This window comes from Hemitrygon akajei, chromosome 19 (assembly GCF_048418815.1).
Source record: "Hemitrygon akajei chromosome 19, sHemAka1.3, whole genome shotgun sequence".
Taxonomy (NCBI): Eukaryota; Metazoa; Chordata; class Chondrichthyes; order Myliobatiformes; family Dasyatidae; genus Hemitrygon; species Hemitrygon akajei.
The window spans coordinates 7,842,769-7,867,267 of record NC_133142.1 but is presented as its reverse complement, the minus strand read 5'-3'; the positions used below and the strand labels follow the sequence as shown (position 1 = coordinate 7,867,267).

At 41.7% G+C, this 24,499-nt stretch overlaps 1 protein-coding gene across 2 annotated transcripts in view; it reads left to right on the top strand.

Annotated features, from left to right (window-relative positions):
- Nucleotides 1-24,499, top strand: part of copg2 (COPI coat complex subunit gamma 2) — a 111,100-nt gene that overhangs the window by 39,476 nt on the left and 47,125 nt on the right. For both annotated transcript variants that reach the window (XM_073072040.1, XM_073072039.1), the window contains exons 5-9: nucleotides 806-885; nucleotides 6,133-6,208; nucleotides 16,763-16,855; nucleotides 19,720-19,806; nucleotides 21,164-21,321. In XM_073072040.1, coding sequence (XP_072928141.1) covers nucleotides 806-885; nucleotides 6,133-6,208; nucleotides 16,763-16,855; nucleotides 19,720-19,806; nucleotides 21,164-21,321 — 494 coding nt within the window. The remainder of the gene's footprint in view (nucleotides 1-805; nucleotides 886-6,132; nucleotides 6,209-16,762; nucleotides 16,856-19,719; nucleotides 19,807-21,163; nucleotides 21,322-24,499) is intronic.

The following is a 24,499-nucleotide window of genomic DNA, read 5'->3' as shown; positions in this document are numbered from 1 at the left end:
GGGGTTTTTGTTTCGCTGAGGCCAGGACACATTCCAAACCTTGAGGATTCTGCGTGTCTCTCTCTCATTTCCTGGGTCCCAGACCCGAATTAATAGCGATCTTGCGATTCTCAAAAAGGAGGGGGCGACTTTGTACCCTTCGGCCCCTCAGAGTTGTGGCACATTTGTAACAGATGGTGGAAGGAGGTCAAGCTAGATGTTGGGTGAAGCCAGGTGGGTGAAAAACTGGGAGGTTATGTGGGAAAGGTAAAGGGCCGAAGAAAGGATCATCTGATAGGAGAGTAGACCATGGGAAAAAGAGAAGAAGGAGGAGCACCAGAGGGTGATGATGGGCAGGTGACGAGAAGAGAAGGGGTAAGAGGGGAGTGAGAATGGAAAAAGAGGGGGGGGGCCAAAATTGCCAGAAGTTAGAGAAATCAGTGTTCAGGTTGGAAGCAACCTGCAAGTTGTACTTCTGATCAGGATATGGAGTGGGTGTGGAAACTCGTATTGCTTTGTGATGAACAGGGTGGTGAGCCTCATTCAATAGCCTTACTCATCATTTATCCATTCACCCATGCAAAATTGCTGCTGTGCTTAGCTCTGTAATAGGTACGAAGATGCAAAGCGTTTCATTGTATGTGACTTGCTTCATAATAGGATGATAAATGCAACCTTTCTAGTTGAAATTTTCAAAATCAATTCAATGAGGAAAGTATGAGTGCTGAATAATTTTCACATACAGATTGTCAAGTGATTACTGCTGAACCTTGTAGGCACAAAATATCAATAAATGACCCACTTATTTTCTTGCTGTTTCATTTAGCCCACCTTACGAAGGATGTGCTACCTGACGATTAAAGAAATGTCTACCATTGCTGAGGATGTCATCATAGTTACCAGCAGGTTGGTTTCCTGGGGTTAATAAAGGCACTTTACCTTTTCTTTAGGTTATTTAAGAATCATTACAAGGATGTTGCCAGAACTTGAGTTATAGGGAAAGGTTGAATAACTTAGAGCTTTATTCCCTCAAGTGCAAGAGAATGAGGAGAGATTTGATAGGGGTATACAAAATTATGAGGGGGATAGATGGGGTAAATGCAAGCAAGCTTTTTGCAGTGAGGTTGCGAGAGACTAGAAGTAGGGATCATGGGTTAAGGATGAAAGGTGAAATATTTTAACAGGAACATGATGGGAAACTTCACTCAGAGGGTGGTGAGAGTGTGGAATGAACTGCCAGTAGAAGTGATAAATGTGGGCTTGATTGCAACATTTAACAGAAATTTGGATAGGTTAATAGGTGGGAGGGGATTGAAGGGTTATGTTTTGGGTGAAGTTCATAGAAACATGGAAAATAGGTGCAGGAGTAGGCCATTCGGCCCTTCGAGCCTGCACCGCCATTCAGTATGATCATGGCTGATCATCCAACTCAGAACCCTGTACCTGCTTTCTCTCCATACCAGCCTGTTTCTGTGCTGTGGAGTTCTATGCTAGCAGTATTCTGCACACCATGCACCACAGAACTGCTTAGTTTCTTATGCTGCCAAAACATGGATGAAAGCTAAAAATGTGATCATAAAACAGGGGCAGAATTAGGTCATTTGGCCTATTGAATCTCCTCCACCATTTGATCATGGCTGATTTATGTTTCCTCTCAACCCCATTTTCTTGACTTCATTGCATAATTTGTGCAATATTGTGCTTCCTATTAAACTTCATTCAGTCTAAGTCTACCTGACAGGTTAACCTGTGTTCCATTACAGACTTTATTTTTTGAAAGGAGCTGAGTGTCAATGTGATTTGAGCAGTTGAATATTATTTTTCTCCTTTAGGAGTTTTCATTAGTTAAGGGAGCTTCCTGGTTGTGTACTGTCAAAGCAAGCTTACAGTGATGTGCTATCATAAACCCGGGAGAGTCTGCAGATGCTGGAAATTCAAAGCAACACACACAATGCTGAGCAACGCAGCAAGTCAGGCAGCGTCTATGGAGGGAAAAATAAGTCAACCTTTTGGGCTGGCACCGTTCATCAGATCAGATTTATTGATACTTTGTTGGGGGCTTGACCCTGAAATGTCAACTGCTTATCCCCTTCTAAAGATGCTGTCCCCTCCAAGAGGACCACTACCTTGTCAAAGGGTTTGGGGGCTTGTGTGCTTCAATGACCTGGAAAGCTATGCTGGCTGGAGTCAGGACTTTATGCTTTGGCTTTTGGTAGGGTTACTAATACCTGACAGGTCAAAGGGTAGAGGCCAGACTAAGAGTGGTCCACTGGTTCTTCAGGTTCAGGAGCTAACAACCCTGACTGGTAAAACAAAATTGTTATGGAAACAGCAATGAAGAATCCTTGTACATCTGGGTGTGATGGTATTCCTGAGTCTCCAGCTGGGATTGGCATGACTGACAGTAGTGAAAACTGAGAGGAAGCTACTGACATGATGAAGGAAGCTGTGAACACCACCAGAGATGGAGGACCTTCATTGCTGCCCTAAACACCAGCGGCGTAATGGGCAGTAAGTATGTACGATGCTTCCTGAGTTCCTGCAGCATTTTGTGTGTGTTATCTTAAAGCTCCTTCACAGTCACTTCACAATGTTTAGTTCTTGAAGTCACACTTTTAATTAAAGCAAACACTTAAGAATCACCTAAAAGCAGAAAGTGTTGGAAAATTCTTCAGGTAGTGTTAAAACATAGAACAGCACAGGCCCTTCAGCCCACAATGTTGTGCTGACCTTTTACTTTACTCCAACATCAATCTAGCCCTTCCCTTCTTTTAGTTTAATCCTAATTCGACTTTGCTGGAGAGTAGAACAGAGTTAATCTTGTGGTGGAGCACAGTCTGAATCATCATGTACCTCTGAGGTATCTTCAGTTAATTTGCAGCCAGAACAGTTTCTATGATGTACTAATATAGGACGTCCCTATTTCCTCCCACGGTCCAAAGACGTAATGGTTGGTAGGTTAATTGGGCATTCTAAATTGTCCTATGATTAAACTCAGATTAAATCAGGGAATTGCTGGGTGGCACTGCTCTGCACTGTATCTTAATAAATAATAAACTTTGCATATTTTATTAATTTTCTTCTGGAAAGTATGTTTTTACCTATTTATCACCCTCACTGGGGTGCAGTTTTATTTGTGGCAACATGGGGTATATTTTAAAATCCATTGGTCCTGATCAGTTTTTTTTCCAGACGTAGTCAATAATGGTGGTTTGCCTGGTGAGCTTCACTGTGTCGCGATGGAATCTTATGTAGTGGGCTACCAAGATAAAGCTAGGTATGCTGAAAGCTAGTGAGGTTCATGTCTCCACCCCAGTTTGTGTTGCATTGAACATAAGACTGGAGCAGAATTCAGCTCATCAAGTCTGCTCTGCTCCACCTATTTGTCAAGGCTGATTTATTTTCCCTCTCAACTCCATATTCCTCCCTTCTCCCCATAGCTTTTGATGCTCTCAATAATCAATAACTTATTAACCTTAACTTTAAATATGCCCATTGGCTTGGCCTCAAGGGCCATCTTTTGAGGTAGTGAATCTGTGGTAATGAATTCCACAAATTGATTACCCTCTGGCTAAATAAATTCCTCCTCATCTAACTGGATGTCCCTCAATTCTGAGGCTGTGCCCTTGGGTCCTAGACTCCCCCACTATATGGAACATCCTCTCTACATCCATATTATATAGGTATTTTAATATTTGCTAGGTTTCAGTGAGATACCCTCCTCCCCCCACCCCCAGTCATCTAAACTGCAGTGAGTACAGGCCCCGGTGCCATCAAATGTTTCTCATACTTTAACCCTGTTATTCCCGAGACCATTCTAGTGAATCGCCTCTGGAGCTTCTCCAATGCCAGTGCATCCTTTCCTAGAAAACGGTCCCGAAAACTGCTCCCAATACTCTTAAGTTTGGTCTGGCTAATCCTTGTAATGCCACAGCATTAAATCCTTGCTTATATATTCTACTCCTCTCCAAATGAATGCTAACGTTGCATAACCACACTAACCCAATGTGACTTTATCCCTAATAGATAAGAGCAACAAATCAATTGGTCACAGTTGCTGCAGTTCAGTCACTGACTGAAAGCTGGCAGATATAGAGTGAAAGCAGGGTTAGACTCTGATGTGTGATGCCATTCAGCAGTGAATAGTCTCTCAGCATTTCCTGTTTGTGCAGCATGAAGATTGGAAGGTTGGATGAGATATCAGAGTGACGGGTTCCTGCTGTTCTGCCATTCTAGAGCTCTTCTTTTCGCCTCATCATATTACAGTTCACTACAGATGCCAGAGCAGCAGCTTTAACATGCAGGATTTCAGTCAGCAAAGTACAGGCATGGGAGGGATTCCAAACCTATAACATCAGCAATAAAGTTCCACATGTATGGTAATTTTGTCCTGAAGCCGTGTAGTTTCAATTACTTTGGGGTTTATGGGGAATAAATTATGCCCAAAGTGCCATATTCCAACTGCAGACAGTATGCTCTTCACCAGCATGAGGTGTTAATAAGATCCACTCTTCATCACAGAACATACTGTCTTTACAGCAACTCTGATTTTGCATAATTTTTCAACAATATTTGTCCCCTGGTCCAATATTTTGGAATGCATCAAAGCAAACCTTCTCATTATTGCCATCCAATGTCTGCAAGTTAAATGAGAAGCAAACCTTTTTTTTTTGTTTTGACCAAAACGCTCTGCAAAGTGACCTTTTGAGCAGATATTTTGCTTTAAAATCTCACCCAGTTGTGAATAATACAGAAGAATAAAGGAGGTTAATTATTTTCTAAACATCTTTAGATTCATTTATCACATGTACATCGAAAAATACAGTGAACTGCGCTGTTTATGTTGGCAACAAACTCAAACCAAGAATGTGCCAGAGCAGCCCACAAGTGTCACCACTTATTCCAGCGCCAACCTCGTATGTCCACAATGTTCAGAAGATGCTGGAGAGTGCCTTTGTTCCAGAAGGTCAAAATGTCTGGAGACTTTACCATATCTAGGCTAGTTGTCTGCTACAGTGCTCAAGAGAGAGATTTGCCCCAAAGGGTAGATGAAACTACTCTGAAAATCAGGTGTTATTATTTTGTGGGACCTGTGTAATTACGAAGAAAGCACGGCAGTGCTTCAGCTTCCTTTGGGAGTTTGTGGAGATTCGGCATGTCGTCTAAAACTATGACACACTTCTATAGCTGTGTAGTGGAGAGTATATTGACGGGGAACTTCGCATCTGGCATGGAAACACCACTGCTCTTGGATGACAAATTCCTCAAAGTAGTGGATACGGCCCAGTCCATCAAAGCTCTCCCAACCATTGAGCACATCTGTATGAAATGCTGTCACAGGAAAGCAGTATCCATCATCAGGAAACCCCACCACCCAGGACATGCATTCTTCTCAGTGCTGCCATCAAGAAGAAGTAAGGTACACGAGCCTCTGGACTCTCACCATCAGGTTCAGGAATAGTTACTACTCTTCGACCATCAGGCTCTTGAAGCAAAGGAAATAGCTTCACTCAACTTCACTTGCCCCATTATTGCAATGTTCCCACAGCCAATAGACTCACTTTGAAGGAGAATCTTCATCTCTTGTTCTCAATATCTATTGCTTATTTATTATTGTTTCTTTTTATATTTGCGGTTTGTTGTCTTCTGCACTCTGATTGAATGTCCTTGTTTGGCGGACTTCATTGATTCAGTTATGGTTATTCTCTTGATTTGTTGAGTATGCCCACAAGAAAATGAATCTCAGTGTTGTATAAGGTTGCATATATGTACTTTGATAATAAATTTACTTTGAACTTTGAGGTTTCCCATTGTTTCTAGCTAATCATCATGATTAAAATCATTGCAATCTGTCCATTTATGTCAGTGTTATAGCAGCTTCGTTGGCTACCATGTTTCTTTATAATAGACAAGACTACAAAAAATATTGACTGGTGTGCTGTACAATGTCCTTATGTTGTAGAGATGCTATTTGAATCTTGATTTAAAGACTAGAGTAAAGAATCTCTTGGGCAATGGCAAAATGATATGGTAGTTTAATGGGTGTATGCTGTCTTGGAAATGTTCTCTTTATCGACAAAATAAAAGAATCGTTTCATGTCATGTGGCCAAATTCTTGCTACAATTATTAGACAGTTCTTTTTCTCCCTTCAGTTTGACAAAAGACATGACTGGCAAAGAAGACAATTATCGTGGACCTGCTGTGAGAGCACTGTGTAAAATTACCGATGTAAGTAATGCTCTCAAAATAGCGTCTTGCATAGCTTGTATTGAAGTACATCGATATGATTTAAAAGAAGTGCCCCTCTAATATAAAAATCAGAACTTGGCACAATCAGTATCTTCTAGTTTTGAATCTCTCTGCTGGTAATAATAATCCTTTGTTGGTGGTGCCAAACTTTTTTCCAGTGGTGATGTGCAAAATTTTCAAAGATTGCTGCTGTTTAAACTGTCACTCTAAACGTGTGGGCAAAGTTGATAAGAGCTTCACTCCATATCTTGCAGCAACACACATAATATGCTGGAGGAACTCAGCAGGTTCAGGGAGTATCTATGAAGGAGAATAAACAGTTGACGGTTCAGGCCGAGACCCATCATCAGGACTGGGAAGGAAGGGGAAGAAACCAGAATAAGAAGGGGGGTGGGGAGGGGAAGGAACATAAGCTGGAAGGTGATGGGTGAGACCAGGCGAGGGGGTGGGAATGAAGTAAGAAGCTGAGAGGTGATAGGTGGAAGTGGTGAAAGACTGAAGAGGGAGAAATCTGGAGTGGAGAGTGGACCATGGGAAAAAGGGAGGGAGGAGGGGAGCAAGAGGGAGGTGATGGGCAGGTGAGGAGAAGAGAAGTGGGGTGAGTGGAGAACCAGAATGGGGAATGCAGAAAGAGGGAAGGGGGAACGGGTAAAATTAGCCTGTATTTTGTTGGGAGGACTTGATGAAGCTTAATTCCGAAAGTATTTGTATACCCCAACATGGTTGAAAGTAAAATTGCCAGTAATAGACTGTTTCCTTCAGGATAAATTTTAAGTCATTTTCATGGATTTGTGAATCATGCCTTTGCTCAAAGTCCTGACTCTGGAATTTATTACCTAAATTTCTCCTCCCTTGTACCTTGCTTACCTTAAAATCTTCTAGGTTGACTAAAATATGCATTTTGCTAAGCTTCAACTGACTGATTATCATCTCTGTGGAGATAGAAATAGCACTGGTAATATTTACGTGATACTTCCATCGATAGCCATTGGTTTAACTGTGTGCTGCTAAGTGAGCTCGAGAGTATAGCACAGGAAGAAGTCCTTTGGTGTACAATATCTTCAGCCAGAGTGTGGGGATCTTTGGAATTCATTGCCACAGATGGCTGTGGAGGCCAAGTCATTGAGTTTATTTAAAGCAGAGGTTGGTAAGTTGATTAGTCAGGGTGTTGAAGGGTACAGGAAGGTGGTGGGAAATTGGGGTTGAGAGTGATAATCAGCTACGTTGGAATGGTGGAGCATACTCAATGGGTCAAGTGGCCTAATTCTGCTCCTGTGTCTCATAGTGTTATAATGGGAAAGTCTTAGGCCAAGATTGCATCTTATCATACAAGTTGGCCAGTTAATAAGTGTTTGATAACAGCAGGATAGAAGTTCTTTCAGGTTTTTCTGACATCTGCTAAACAGGAGATGGAAGAGAGAATGTCCGGGGTGGGTGGTGTATTTGATGACATAGCCTGCTTTACTGAGGCACTGAGAAATGTAGACAGAGTCAGTCCATAGAGGAGAAGCTGGTTCCTGTGATGTGCTGAGCACTAATTTAGGAAGTTTATACCGCAGGCTAGCATTAGCACTAGCACTAGAGGTATTGGCTGGAATTCTGCCAACATTTAAATCAAATCTGCCTTTAGTTAAATTGTATCTCCACAAAGCTGGGCATAATTGAAGCAGATGTTTCTTAGTGATGGCAGTCAGAAGAATCTTCAATGTAGTATTAGCTTCTAGAAGTCAGACTTTTTACAAACCCAGTGGGAGACCATATTTTTTTTTACATTTAATGTTGAAAATTACATTTGACTTGGCTTTAAACAGCAAAAAAACATGAGGCTGCATTAAATAGGAAAATCTGCTCTTGAAGTAATTAAGTGGTTGTCTGGCTCTAGGATTGGTGGAGATATGTACAGTCCATGGCTAGAAATACCAGCAGTGCACAGAGGGTTCATATTAATACTGGCCTTGTGTTAATGTACTTTTTTTTTGAATGGTTAGCTATTTCAAGATAATTTGTTTTCTACATTGTCATCATTTTTTTGTTTTTTTTTTCATTCTCGCTATTTATTAGTGAAGTTTGATTTGCAATATCTGTACATCTTTTAGTAGAAGTGCCAATTATAGTTAAATGCCTGTCAGAAGAAAACGAGATTGATTTTCACCTGGTTATTCTTTCCTTTGATGCTATTCAGTCTGGAATACCAACACTTCAAGTTTTGATTTTTGATTTGCTGTCTTCATAAGCCCATTTCCAGCGAGCGTGAGGTGATTTTTTTTTTTCCCCTGCTGCAAGTACTGTGCATATTTAAATCTGCTGTCCTCTCCCCTCTTGAGCACAAATCAACCTTTGTTTGTTCCGTCCTTGCAAGCTACACCGACTCTTTCCCCCACCTCGATTCACAAATTCCTTTTCCTATCATCACTTATCATCTTCAATATTGGTATCCATCTTTCTTCAGTCAAGAATCCTTTTAGTCAGATATCATCTCTGTTAGAGCACTAAAATGACACTTAATGTAATCACAGTATATCTTTAGTGACTCAGTTGTCAATTTGTTCAATTTCTTTTCCATTCCCTTATTTCCCATTATAATTCCTCTTCCTGTAAAAGATCCCCATTTGTTTCTGGCTGAAATCAACATACAGCGGTGCTAGAAAGTTTGTGAACCTTGTAGAATTTTCTCTATTCTGCGTAAATATGACTTAATGCGATCAAATCTTCACACAAGTCCTAAAACTAGATAAAGAGAAACCCAATTAAATAAATAACACAAAACCCTTGTACTTGTTTATATATTTATTAAGAAAAATGATCCAATATTATGTGTATTTAGACCAGTGATGTTGTGGGGGTGGAACTGGACTCTCTGACGGTGGTGTCTGAAAAGAGGATGCTGTCCCAGTTGCATGCCATCTTGGACTATGACTCCCATCCACTCCATAATGTACTAGTTAGGCACAGGAGTACATTCAGCCAGAGACTCATTCCACCGTGATGTAACACTGAGCGTCATAGGAAGTCATTCCTACCTGTGGCCATCAAACTTTACAACTCCTCCCTCGGAGTGTTAGACACCCTGAGCCAATAGGCTGGTCCTGGACTAATTTCCACTTGGCATGATTAACTTATTATTATTTAATTATTCATAGTTTTATATTGCTATATTTCTTCACTGTTCTTGGTTGGTGCGGCTGTAACGAAACCCAATTTCCCTCAGGATCAATAAAGTATGCCTGTCTCTATTTATTGGAAAAAGTCTGTGAACCTTTGCTTTCAGTAGCTGGTGTGAGCCCCTTGTACAGCAATAACTTCAGAATTAGGTTTATTATCACTGGCATGTGACGTGAATTTTTTTAATTTAGCTGCAGTTCAATGTAATACATTATCTTGCAGAGAGAAAAAATAAAAATAAATAAAACATAATAAATAAACAAGTAAATCAATTATGTATATTGAATAGATTTTAAAAAACATGCAAAAACAGAAAAACTGTATATTTTTTAAAAAAGTGAGGTAGTGTCCAAAGCTTCAATGTCCACTTAGGAATCGGATGGCAGAGGGGAAGAAGCTGTTCCTGAATCTCTGAGTGTGTGCCTTCAGGCTCCTGATGTAGCAATGAGAAAAGGGCATGCCCTGGGTGCTGGAGGTCCTTAATAATGGACGCTGCCTTCCTGAGACACCGCTCCCTAAAGATGTGTTGGGTACTTTGTAGGCAAGTGCCCAAGATGGAGCTGACTAGATTTACAACCTTCTGTAGCTTCTTTCAGTCCTGTGCAGTACCCCTCCATACCAGACAGTGATGCAGCCTGTCAGAATGCTCTCCACGGTATGACTATAGAAGCTTTTGAGTGTATTTGTTGATATGCCAAATCTCTTCAAACACCTAATGAAGTACAGGCAGTCCCTGAGTTATGAACATCCGACCTACGGACAACTTGTACTTACAAACCGAGGAAGGAGAACGCCGTCTGCCATTTTAAGTAATTGCAGTTGACACTGCGTTGAATGTTTAACTTTGTATTTGGCTTAAATTGTTCTTAGTAAGATTCACCCTACCCCCCCAACCGTTCCAGTCGGCTGGTGGTGCAGTGAGATCAGCGCCGGGCTGGAGAATGGAGGTTCATGAGTTCAATCCAGTGACAGACCGCTCCCATGCCGGGTTGATGTCGATCCAGTGACTCCTGTACCATCCGTGCCGTGTTGATTTCGAGCTCACAACTTGACCTCGTAAAAAAAAACACAGCCACTTCCAGCTTAAATTCCTACGTGGAATATTGTGGAGGATCAAATACCCAAACCCAGCACAGCCCCCACTTGTCTCATTTAGCCTGTCTCAGCATGGTGGACTTTAGGACCCAGCGGACCTTGGGAGTCGGCGCAGCTCGGGACCCGCTGCCCGCACTGTTTCTGTTCCATTGACGGGAAGCGATCGCGATTGAAAATAAAGTGGAAATAATAAAGCGTTTGGAAAGAGGTGAAACACCATCAGTCATTGGAAAAGCGTTAGAGAATAATGGAGCATTTGAAAGGCCCTGCCCCGATGAAAGCTACAATTATTACTAAGCAAGGCAGTGGTTTAATTATTGGAATACATACATTTCTTAAGTGCTTTATATGCATAGAAAGGTAAAATATGTACTATATACTAAGACAAACATTTGACGCTAAATAATACCAGATGTACTTGTTCCGACTTACCTACAAATCCAACTTAAAGATGGACTCAGGAAAGGAACTCGTACGTAACCCGGGGACTGCCTGTATAGCCACTGTCTTGCCTTCTTTATAACTACATCGATATGTTGGGGCCAGGTTAGATCCTCAGAGATCTTGACACCCAGGAACATGAAATGGCTCACTCTCTCCACTTCTGATCCTTCTATGAGGATTGGTATGTGTTCCTGAAGTCCACAATTAGCTCTTTCGTCTTACTGACGTTGATTGCCAGGTTGTTGCTGTGGCACCATTTCACTAGTTGGCATATCTCATTCCTTTATGCCCTCTCGTCACCACTTGAGATTCTAGCAACAATAGTTGTATCGTCAGCAAATTTATGGATGGTATTTGAGCTATGACTAGCCACACTGTCATGTGTATATAGAGAGTAGAGCAGTGGGTTAAGCACACACCTCTGAGGTGCGCCAGTGTGGATCATCAGCAAGGAGGAGATGTTATCACCAATCCGCACAGACTGTGGTCTTCCAGTTAGGAAGTCGAGGATCCAGTTACAGAGGGAGGTAGGGAGGTACAGAGGCCCAGGTTCTGCAACTTCTCAATCAGGATTGTGGGAATGATGGTATTAAATGCTGAGCTATAGTCGATGAACAGCATCCTGATGTAGGTGTTTGTGTTGTCTAGGTTGTCTAAAGCTGTGTGGAGAGCCATTGAGATTGCATCTGCTGTTGACCTATTTTGATAGTCAAATTGTAGTGGGTCCAGGTCCTTGCTGAGGCAGGAGTTCAGTCTAGTCATGACCAACCTCTCAAAGCATTTCATCACTGTCAATGTGACTGCTACCGGGCGATAGTCTTTAAGGCAGATCACTATTCTTCTTAGCCACTGGTATAATTGTTGCCTTTTTTGAAGCAAGTGGGAACTTCTGCCCATAGCAGTGAGAGGTTGAAAATGTTCTTGAATACTCCTGCTAGTTGGTTGGCACAGGTTTTTAGAGCCTTACCAGGTACTCCATCGGGACCTTCTGCCTTGCGAGGGTTCACTCTCTCTAAATACAGTCTAACATCTGCCTCTGAGACGGAGATCACAGGGTCATCAGGTGCAGCAGGGATCTTCACAGCTGTAGTTGTGTTCTCCCTTTCATAGTGTGCATAGAGGCGTTGAGTTCATCTGGTAGTGAAGCATCGCTGCCGTTCATACTGTTGGGTTTCGCTTTTGTAGGAATTAATGTCTTGCAGACCCTGCCAGAGTTGCCGTGCACCTGATATCACCTCCAACCTCGTTCAAAATTGTCCCTTCGCCCTTGAAATAGCCCTCAGCTAATCATACCTGGTTTTCTTGTACAGGCCTGGGTTGCCAGACTTAAATGCCACAGATCTAGCCTTCAGCAGATGACATATCTCCTGGTTCATCCACTGTTTTTTGTTTGGGAATGTACAAAAAGTCTTTGTAGGCACACACTCATCCACGCAGGTTTTGATGAAGTTGGTATAAACTGCAACATACTCATCCAGATTCAAAGATTAATCCATGAATACAGTCCAGTCTACCGATTCAAAGCAGTCCTGTAGGGCCTTCTTGGTCCTCACTGCTGGTGCTGCAATCTTCAGTCTCTGCCTATATTCAGGGAGTAGAAGTACAGCTAGGTGATCTGACTTCCTGAAGTGAGGGCCTGGAATAGCACGGTAGGCATTCTTGATGGTGGTGTAGCAATGGTCCAGTGTGTTGTTTCCTCTGGTATTGCAGGTGATCTGTTGATGATAGTTGCTTAGTGTTTTTTTTTCAGATTGGCCTGGTTAAAATCTCCCAAAACGATAGTGAAGGTGTTAGGGTGTGCTGTTTTGTGCATATTGATCCTATTACTCAGATCATCAAGCTTCAGGTCATCTAAAGCCTGCTTGACGTTGGCCTGAGGTAGAATGTAGACTGCTACCAGAATGACCCCAGAAAACTCCTGCGGTAGGTAAAAAGGACAACATTTTACTGCTAGATATTTCAGGTCTGCTGAGCAGAATTGGGACAGCATTGATATATTTGTGCACCAAGAAGAGTTGATCATGAGGCATACTCCTCCACCTCTGCTTTTCAGAGACTCTATAGATCTATCCTGACGGTGTATATTAAACCCGTCCATCTGGATTGCTACACCTGGTACGGAAGGAGTTAACCAGGATTTTGTGAAACAAAGGACACACGCAGTCCTAATGTCCCTCTGATTCAGCACCCTGGCTCTGAAATCATCGAATATATTCACCAGAGACTGCACATTCGCCAGCAAGATAGTCGGTATAGGGAGTTTAAAACCCCGTTTGCTTAAGTGCACTTGTAATCCTGATATACGCCTGCGCTTCTTCCGAAGTGTCCTCTGTGAGCATCTCCAACCATAAACGTGTTCTTTCTGTTGGTTTTAAGCAGTGATAGTTCATTTAAACACATTAAGACATCTTTGTTGACTGTACTGACCTTAGAAGCAGTTCTGCTTTTTCGCAGTAACGGGCGGAAATGGGAATATTTAATCGTAACCATTGAGAGTACTGCTGCTACTCGAGTCGTGCCAAGGTACCCTATGTTTTCAACCACTTGTTTCCAGTAACTGTTGATCAGTCCTGCACTTTGGCTTGGCGGAATTTTAGCCATTCCTCCTTACTAAACTGCTTCAATTCTGGGATGCTGGTAGGGTTCCTTGCATGAGCTGCTTGCTTCAGGTCCTTCCACAACATTTCTATAGGATTAAGGTCAGGACTTTGACTCGGCCATTCCAAACCATGAATTTTCTTCTTTTTAAGCCATTCTGTTGATTTACTCTTGGCTTTTGTATTATTGTCTTGTTGCATTATCCAACTTCTTGTTAAGCTTCAGGTGATGGACTGCTACCCTGACATTCTTCTGTAAAATATCTTGATACAATTTTAAATTAATTGCCCCTCAACAAGTGCAAGCTGTCCAGGCCCTGAGGCAGCAAAGCAGCCCCAAACCGTAATGCTGCTTCCACCGTGCTTCACAGTTGGGATGAAGTTTTGATGTTGGTGTGTGGTGCACTTTTCCTCCAAGCATAGAAATGTGCATTTTTGCCAGAAGGTTCAACTTTTACCTCATCTGTCCACAAAATATTGTCTCAGAAGAGCTGTAGAACATCCGGGTGGTCTTTTACAAACTTGAGACGTGCAGCAATTTATTTTTTTTGGGGAGCAGTGGTTCCTTACATGTTGCCCTTCCGGAACATTCTTGTTCACTGTTTCTCTTATAGTGGACACGTGAACAGAGACTTTAGCAAGTTCTAGAGATTTCTGCAGATCTTTTGCTGTTACTTATGGGTTCTTTTTCACCTCCTTCAGCTCTTGATGTGATCTTCGCAAAATGCCCACTCTGAGGGAGAGTGGCAACAGTACTGAGTTTCCTTCATTTGTAGACAATTTCTCTTTCTGTGGACTGATGAACACTCAGGTCTTTAGAAATGCTTTGGTAGCCTTTTCCATCTTCATGCATCTATACAATTTTTCCAAGGTGCTCTGAATTTTTTCTTGATTGAGGCATGATGCACGTAAACAGATCTTTCTTGAGAAGAGCGGGCTCTGTGAGTAATCTGACTTCGTTTGCCTTTTTTTATAGGGCAGGACACCTCTACAGCCCACACCTCCAAACTCATGTCATTGTTTGGAACACCTGACTTCATATATAGCTTTTTTAGAAGACATTACCTCAGAGGTTCACATACTTTTTCCAACAAATACATGTTTATTTATTAAGAAAAATTATCCAATATTACAAGTATCATGCCTTTGTGTTAATAATTGGGTTCTCTTTATCTAGTTTTAGGGCTTGTGTGACGAACTCTTCACATTTTAGGTCATATTTATGCAGAAATAGAGAAAATTCTACAGGGTTCACAAACTATCTAGCACTCCCCATAATCCCACGCCTGGTGCCAGACTTGAACCAGTAACTCTGTGTCTATCTCTTCAGATGCTACCTGTTCTGCTTTGCATTTGGTGTTTTAACTTAATATTTTCCAGCATTCACAAAGTGATGGCTCAGTGGTGCAACAAATGAAGTTGCTGCCTCACAGCTTCAGTCATCCACCTCTAGTGCTGTCTGTGGAGTTTGCATGTTCTCACTGTGAATGCATGGGTTTCCCATGTGGTTCTCCAATTTGCTTCCATGTCCCCAAGACTTGCAAGCTGATTTGTTAATTGTCAACTCAAAGTTGCCCTGAGATGTGTGGTTGATCATGGGGGAATGTAAGGAAGAATAAAAATGTGATTAGTGAGAATTGGTGCTTGTTGGCCAGTGTTACTCAGTGGGCTGATGGGCTTGTTTTTCCACTCAATGATTCTGTTATAGCACAGCTTTAGGGAAGGACATTAAATATCTCTTTGCAGAACCCAATAGGTTTTCTGAGAGAGAGATGAGGAAGGAAGCTACCACTTCCATTAAACTATGCTTTCTTTATACAAGTTTAAAAACCAACGAGTTGTAAACAGTCATAACTTTATGAAACTGGTGAGCCAATCCAATTAGATGTGAATTAACATGTATTCCTATGATACTGAAACTGACTGAAGTGGTTATTGCCATCTCATTTCAGTGAAATTCTCAATTTTGTTTGCCGTTTCTAATTTTAAAAATATGGTGTTGTGTGCCACGATTTGAAGACAGCTTCCCAAATGGGCTCCTTCCCCTTTCCATCTCTTTTGCTGCATGGTTCTGTTACCAATGCCCGGCGCAAATTTAAGGAAAGAATGGTGTGAAATAAGTGTTGACAAGATATCTGTACTGTGTTTTGAATACCAGTGCTATCAAAGAGTTATTGAGTCAGAGTGATAAGTACAGCACAGAAATAGGCCCTTCTGTGCATCCAGTCTGTACCAAACCATTTAAACTGCCTTCTCCCATTGACCTGCATCGGGACCATAGCCCTCCATATCCCTATCATCCATGCACCAATCCAAATTTCTCTTAAACATTGAAATCAAGCTTGCATGCACCACTTGTATCTCTTCCGTTCCAAGCCTTTCTCTTTACAATTTTATATATACACTCACACATGCACTTCTGCAATTCTAAACTTTTATTTCCCAGTGGTGATTGTACTTCAGCTGCTTTTGGAGTCTAAAATTTTCTGCCTTAACATTTCCCTTTCGAATGTAGTAAGGGCTACCACATTGACCAAGCTTTTAATCATCTTTTTCTAATACTTCACTGAGTTGTTGTCAGATTGAGTATTAGCAGTAACACAACATCTTCAGATATTTAGTTGCATAAATAAATTTTATCAATCAGTTCACACTTCCACTATTTATTTATTGAGATACAGTGGCCCTTCCAATCCTTCAAGTCATGCCACTCAGCAACTCCCGATTTAATCTATCCTAATCATGGGACAATTTACACTGACTACTTAACCTGCACCTTTGGAGTTTGGGAGTAAACTGGAGCACCTGAAGGAAACCCATGTGGTCTCGGGGAGAATGTACAAACTCCCTCCCAACATCAGTGGGAAATGAACCCGGGTCACTGGTACTATAACCATTTCGCTATTGTGCCCCCCTCCAAACCACTTCTGGTTAGCTTGCTCTTCATGCAGACTCCAGTATGATGTTCTTTTATCTAGGTTGTGGCTTGTGCATTCTAACACTGTGCACTCACTGTGTTCATGATGTATTTTTATAAAGCTGATAGCTCTTTCCATGAGGTTTAGAAATGTCTGGTATACAAAAGCAATTCAACTGCATATTGACTTTTTCGGCATCATTGCCTTATTGCTCCTCTGAGCTGTAAACTTGTCTGTCCAGCTGATTAAAATGGTGGCTTTTCTGAATATCATATTTCAGGTCTGTTTCATCCATTCTCTTGTTTCTTCCCTGACAGAGCACCATGCTGCAAGCAATTGAACGTTACATGAAGCAGGCAATAGTAGACAAAGTTCCCAGTGTCTCCAGTTCTGCATTGCTTTCTTCCCTGGTGAGTAGTGCCACAAAATACGCTACTGCATTCGGTTAAAGGAAGAATGCCGCTCACCCTAAGCGTGCTAAGGCATCCTACGGAACCCTGACTAATTGTATAACGTTATGTACCAAAGTACACTAGTGTGGTTGCTGTTGGATTGCTAAACAGAAATCTTGTGTCCAGCACTCTTGATGCAGCCTTCTCTACATTGGTGAGACCCATCATAAATTGGGGGACAGCTTCGTTGAGCAGCTTTACACCGTTAGCCACAAACGGGACTTCCCAGTAGCCAAATATGTTAATTCCAATTCCCATCCTGACATGTCAGTCCATGGCCTTCTCTACTGTTGCAATGAGGCCACCTACAGGGTGGAAGAGCAACAACTTGTATTCTGTCTGTGTACCCTCCATCCTGATGCCATGAATATCGATTTCTCCTTCTAATAAACAAGTTTTCACCCCTTCCCCCAACTCTGTTCCCTACTCTGACCTTTACTGTTCACCTGTCTTTTATGTTCCCCCTTGGTTCTCCATCCCCAACCCTTTATCCTCTGGCCCACTCTCCTCTCCAATCAGATTCTTTCTTTTTCAGGCCTTGACTTTTTCCACCCACCTGGCTTCACCTATCACTTTCCAGCGAGCTTCTTTCCTCTTTCCCACACTCCATCCCCCTTCTTTTCCAGTCCTGAAGAAGAGTCACATCCCAAAATGTCAACTGTTTATTCTTTTCCATAGAGGCTGTCTGGCCTGCTGTGTTCCTCCAGTATTTTGTGTGTTGATCTCGATGATTGAGCAGGAGAGGTCTCCCCAAATGGCATTTGGGAAACTTGGTTTTGAGTAAATAAATTAATCTGAATTAAAAATCTGAAGTTAGTAATAGTGACTGTGAAACCAATAGTTGTAAAAGCCCTCCTTATTCATTAAGACCATAAGGTATAGGAGCAGTACTGGGCCTTCAAGTCTGCTGTTCTATTTCATCACGGCTGTCTCTTTTTTCCTTTCAACCCCAATCTCCTGCCTTCTCCCTCTATCCCTTCATGCTTGACTAATCAAGAACCTATCAACCTTGGCCTTAAATGACTTGGTCTCCACAGCCGCCTGTGGCAACAAATTCCATGGATTCACCACTGTCCGGCTAAAGAAATTCCTCCTCAATTCCATTTTTTAAGAACATCCCTCTTTTCTAAGGCTGTGTCCTCTAGTTTTAGATGTTTTAATGTCCTTAAATAGGGGAGTTCTACCATCTTTGCTCTTCTTTGCTTGCAGGGGATTCCAGAGCTATTTAGAATTGTTGTTGTCTCCTAATTGCCCTGTGAAATGTCTGAGCAAGTTACTTAGTTCAAGACCGAGAGAAGAGAGAAAAGAAATGCTGGTTTTGTCAATCTTGGCCTATAGCATGCTGGGTGAACTCAGCCTGTGAGGCATTATCTGTGGAAAGTAATAACACTTAAACGTTTTGGGCTGAGCCTTTCTTCGGGACCGGGACAGAAAGAGAAGTAGCCAGAAATAAGCTGGTTGGGTAGGTGATAGGTGAAAGCCAGAGTAGGGGAAGCTTCAAAGTAAATTTATTATCGAAGAGCGTGTATAATGCTGTGTACTACCCTGAGATTCATTTTCCTGCAGGCACTTAACAATAGATACAAAGAAACACAATAGAATCTATTGAAAACTACACATGCTGTACAGAAGCAAAGATGGACAAACAGCCAATATGCTAAAGAAGACGGGCTGTGCAAATAAATTAAAAAATAATAATATTGCGACCATAAGTTGAAGAGTGGAGGAGGTAAAGCACTGAAGATGAAGGAACCTGATAGGAGAGGACAGTGGATCTTGATAGAAAGGGAAGGAAGGGGACATCAGAGATAAGTGATGGGCAGATAGCATTTCTGGTGTATAAGACCATAAAACATGGGAGCAGAATTAGGCCATTCAGCCTATTGAATCTGCTCTGCCATTCCATCCTCAGTGATCCTGGATCCCACTCAAACCCATACACCTGCATTCTTGACATATCCTTTCATGAATTAAATATACTCACAGAAATGGTCTCCACCGCAGTCTGTGACAGAGCATTCCACAAATTTACTACTCTCTGGCTAAAAAAATTCTCCTTGCCTCTGTTCTAAAGGGTCGCTCCTCATTTTGAGACTGTGTCCTCTAGTTCTGGATACTCCCACCATAGGAAACATCCTCTGCACATCCATCCTATCTAGTCCTTTCAACATTAAATTCAGATTTCACCTTTTAGGATACAGTACAATTCCAATAATTTGCTCTCCGATGATTCAAAAATCCTAAGGATTTCGGCCAGTGTTCTCTCTGATTTGTAATGACCAGTGTGTGCAAAATCTTGCGCTGTGTAATTTTTTTGCCCAGTGACAAAACCGTGTGCACTGAATTTTTTTCTTCAATGAAAACAGTATAAGTAAATCAATCCTAAAATCTGCAGACAAATCATTGCTCCACGTTGTCAACGCCATCCGCATCAGAAACCGGAAGAGGAAATGTGATTGTTTATGATCGTGACACTTAACATTCCAATGAGGTGGAGGGTGACTACCTTTTGTGCGCAGTTTAAATTCCTTTGTGCACTAGTAGCAAAAGGTATGTGGGTGCACCTTAAGAGGGAACATTGGTTTTGGAATTTGCCTCACCAGGTTGTGTTTGCTCTGCTCCCTTCTGACTCACCAAGGTCCTGCAGTAGGTAGGACCCTGTAAGCTTGTAGGTTCCCTGGAAAATGTATAATACTGTGACATAATTTTAATGTGCTGGGATATAAATATGAATAACATTCTGAATATGCTGGAATAATTAGAAATACTGATTGAGAGAGCAGTAGGTTATTAATCAGTCTCTTTTCGTTTGTCTCCCTCAGCACTTACTCAAGACTGGTTTTGATGTGGTTAAACGCTGGGTGAATGAAGCTCAAGAAGCAGCCTCCAGTGATAACATAATGGTGCAGGTAAATTAACAGTGGAAAGCAACGAAACATTGTAAATGTTCCAAGGTAGCTTGTCAGGTATCCCAGACCTTGCTGTGTTCTACTGAGCTTGGGCTTGAACCTTCTCACTACTGAGGTGAATTTTTCAGTTGGTGTTGGGCAACTAAAGAAAAAAGTTTGTAAAAATAAATTACCAAAAAAAAACCCCACTGTAAATTGGCTTCTTTAAAACTTGTGTTCAGTTCTGGTCACCAGTTGGCGAGGGCACAGAGTGATTTGCAGTCACATGAGAATGGAGGGCTGCCTCTGTGTGTGGGTGAGTGGGAGGGGGGAAGGGGCTTGCTTTGCTGTTGTTTTGTTGCTTGTTTAATTGTATTCTGCTGAGCATTGTGAGTGTGCTATGTTGGTAAGGGAAAGTGTGGTGACACTTGCAGCTGCCCCCAGCACATCCTTGGGTGTGTTGGTTATTAATGCAAATGACACATTTCACTTGTTTGTTTCGATGTAGAGTACTGTGCAGATGTCTTAGGCACATGTATCTAGCTAGGGTGTCTAAGACTTTTACACAGAGCTATGGTAATTTTATGTATTGCATTGAACTGCTGCTGCAAAAGAAAAACAAACAAATTTCATGATACGTGTGAGTGATGATAAACCTGATTCTGATATCGATTTCTATTGTGGATGAAAGTGGGAAGGGGGCAGTGAGAGGAGAATCATGGTTGAGAAAAGGGGAAGGGAGAGGGTGAAGGAGTGGGAAATACTGGAGAGGCATTCTGTAATGATCAATAGACCAATTGTTTGGAATCAAATGACCTTGCCTGGTGTCTCATACCTGCGTCACCCCCAGTCACTGGCACTCCTCTGCCATGTGCCTCTCGCCCCTCCTGCAGCACTCCACCTTCACTATTCCCAACATTCTTTGTTTTTGTCAGATTTACGAACCACAAAGTTGTGAATGCTTTCAACATGTTGCATTATGATTGCATTGCACAGTCAGAAATGCCAATTTTTGGTTATGGAGCTTGTTTGAGGAAGAATTCCAATGGTACCATCAGAAGACAAGCAGGGAACTTTCACACGGTTACGAGAGAATATTTCCGTAGAAACGTAGAAAACCTACAGCACAGTACAGGCCCTTTGGCCCACATAGTTGTGCTGAACATGTCCCTACCTTAAAAATGACTAGGCTTACCCATAGCCCTCTATTTTTCTTCGTCAGGCTCTATTCAAAGCAGTAACTTGTAGGAGAGATCACTCTGTGCTGAATTGGGCTGCTGCATTTGCCAATTAAAGGAAACTTTTAATGCCTCTTGTCATGTCGGAGAGGATGGGAGAAAGAATGAGAAGTCTAAGTTCTTCCATTTTTTCCTTTCAGTACCACGCTCTGGGTCTGCTGTACCACATCCGCAAAAACGACCGGCTTGCAGTCAACAAGATGGTGACCAAGTTCTCACGACAGGGCCTGAAGTCCCCATTTGCCTATTGTATGATGATCCGTGTTGCGACCAAACTACTGGAGGAGGATGAAAGCAGGTGAGAACTCAGTAGAGTCACTTCCTTTATAAAGAAAATAAATATTCTTTTACTGTTGGCCTTTATGATGAGCAATTGAAGGTGGCAAGAATACAATCTGTTTGCCTTACCAAACCTTAGTTTCGAAAGTAACTCCCATTTCATGAGTAAAGGACCCTTTTGACTCCTCAACATGCAGTGTTTTGTAATATTTGCTAAGTATGTTCAAGACAGATTGAGAGATTTTTAGGTATGGGGGGGTGGGGTAAGTGTTGGAAGGTGATCATGAGGTAAGATCAGCCTTGATCTATCTTAATGCTGGAAAATGTGTGAGGGGTTGACTGATCTGTCCCTATTAATAGGTATCTGAGACCTGTCCTCTTAATAGGTATCAAGAACTGTGGAGGCCAAGTCATTGTGTAGATTTAAAGCAAAGATTGGTAGGTTCTTGATTGCTCAGGGTGATAAAAGTTGCATGGAGAAAACAGGAGAATGGGTTTGTGAGGGATAATAAATCAGCCATAATGGGATGGCGGAGCAGACTCAGTGGGCTGAATGGTCTAATTCTGATCCTGTGTCTTATGGTTCTATGGTCTATATTCATTTAAATTAAAAACAGTGTTTAGGCCGATGTCCATAGATAAAATGTCCAGCCCTAGAGCAGGTCATACAACATAATTATAGCAGAGTCTTAAGACCAGAAGGCACAAAAACAGAATTAGGCCTTTTTGGCCCATTGAGTCTGCTCCATCATTACATGACTGATTTATTTTCCCTCTCGATCCCATTCTCCCACCTTCTCCCCGTAACCTTTAATGCCCTTACTAATTAAGAACCCATCAACCTTTTAAAATAAACCAAATAACATGGCCTTCGCAGCGGGTCTGTGGCAATGAGTTCCACAGATTTACAACCCTCTGGCTTAAGAAATTCCTCCTTATCGCTGTTCTAGAGGGGCATCCTGCTATTGTGAGGCTGTGTCCTCTGGTCCTAGAATCTCCCACTATTGGAAACATCCTCTGCACTTCCATTATATCTAGGCATTTTAATATTTGATACATTTCAATGAAATCCTCTTACCTCTCATTTTTCTAAACTCAAGTGAGTACAGACACAAGGTCAGCAAATGATCCTCATATGTTAACCCTTCCATTCCTGTAGTCATTCTTGTGAACCTCCTCTGGAGCTACTCCATTGACAACACATCCTTCCTTTGATAAGAACGCAGGAAACGTCTGCCACTCCTCTTCATCTCATCCTATCATTTTTTAAAATTTTGTATTTACCTAATTATGTCTAAATACATCCATGCCATTTGCTTCAACTGCTGCATGTAGTAGAAGTTCCTCATTCTTAATATTGCTCTCATCGAGAACAAGGTGTTCCGTGTTAGACAAAACTACCTACAATTCAGCAATAAGTTGGCAGGCTCATTCCAATATGCCTCTTGAGCGGCAGTTTGAAAATCACCATTTTTTTTCCCAGAAGAATAATTCTGGTGGTCTGGCGCGCACTTACAAATCTAGCATTCATTGCCTAGTAGCCCTTCGGGATTAGGTAAAGGTTTATCTTCTTTAAAATGTTGGCTCACGTCTTCAATTGTTGCTGTTCTTTGGAAGTATAAACAAACATCTTAAAGGGGGCGCTTCTCTGCAAGTACCCATGTTTACCTTGTGAAGGAGTGAGAGTTAAAAGCAGTGGTCTGAAGTTCAAAACACCTTTATTCCTTGCAAATACTCCATGTTTCACATAATGCAAAATGAACATGAATGTCCTGTAGTGTGGTCAGGTGACTCTTGTGTCTTATTTTTATTATTATTGCATTTGTTATCTATTATTTGCATATTTTGTCATCTTCTGCACATTGGTATTTGACAGTCTTTGTTTTGTGCATAGTTTTTCTTAAATTCCATTCTGTTTATTTTCCTGAAAATGCCTGCAAGAAAATGAATATACATATATGGTGACATATGTACTTTAATAATTTACTTTGAGCACAGGTGGAGATGACAAATGTTGCAAAATGGTGGTACATTAAAATCATAAGTTGGCATTCTTCCCTCAAGTCTGTTCTGGGAGGCATTGAGGCATGCTTGCAAGTTAACTAGTTGCATCTTTCTTGGCACTGCGTCATTTTGTGTACACAAATGCTCTTAAAATGATTGACTAAGCTAACATTGCTGCTTTTAATTGGAGAATGTTTCATACTTCCCTTCCCTTTCATTTGTGCACTAGCTTTTCTTTAGAATGCACTGGCTCGGATCGTTAGGGTTGCACCCCTTTTACTAAGGCATCCTTCCTGCCCCATCCTTTCTCCCCGAAAGATCTTCATTGTCAATGTTAGCTCTATTTGTTTCAGTACATCAAGACATGCACTGAAATACAGACTGAAGGTGCTGAATTTAAGTGCAAGTAGCATTCGGAATAAGGTGGACAAACTTGGCACAATTAGCGATTGGTTAGTATGACTTTGAGGGCATCATTGAGTTGTGGCTGAAAGAAGGTCATAGTTGGGAGTTTAACATCAATGGATATACTTTGTATCAAAAGGGCAAACAGGAAGGCACAGACAGTGGTGTAGCTCTATTGTTAAGAGATGGAATTACATCTTTAGGTCAGAGAAAATTGAGTCTTTGTGGATGGAGTTAAGAAACTGCAAGGGTAAAAAAAACATTATGGGAATCGTATATAGGCCTCTAAATAGTAGCCAAGAGGTGTGGTTGAGATGCAAAGGGAGCTGGAAATGGCATGCAATAAGGGTAATGTCTTGAATACCTATGAGATGGCTTTTTAGAGCAGCTTGTGCTTGAGCCTACTAGGGGAAAGACTTTATCTTAGAGTGGGTGTTGTGTAATAACCCAGACCTATTAGTCAGCTTAACTATAGGAACCCTTAGAAGGCAGTGGTCATAATATGATTGAATGAATACTGCCATTTGAGAGGAAGAAGCAGAATTCATATATCAGTATCGGAGTGAAACTAAGGGAATTGCAGAGGCAGGAAAGAGGAACTTGCCCAGGTGGATTGGAAGGGGAAACTGGTGGGGTTTTACAGCAGAACAGAGATGGTTGAAGTTTTGGAGAATATTTCACAAGGTGCAGGATAGCAATGTCTCAGAAGAAGTTGTTCTCAAATGGCAAGAGTAGGCAACCATGGCTGACAAAGCAAGTTAAGAACTGTATAAAAGCAAAGAAAGGGC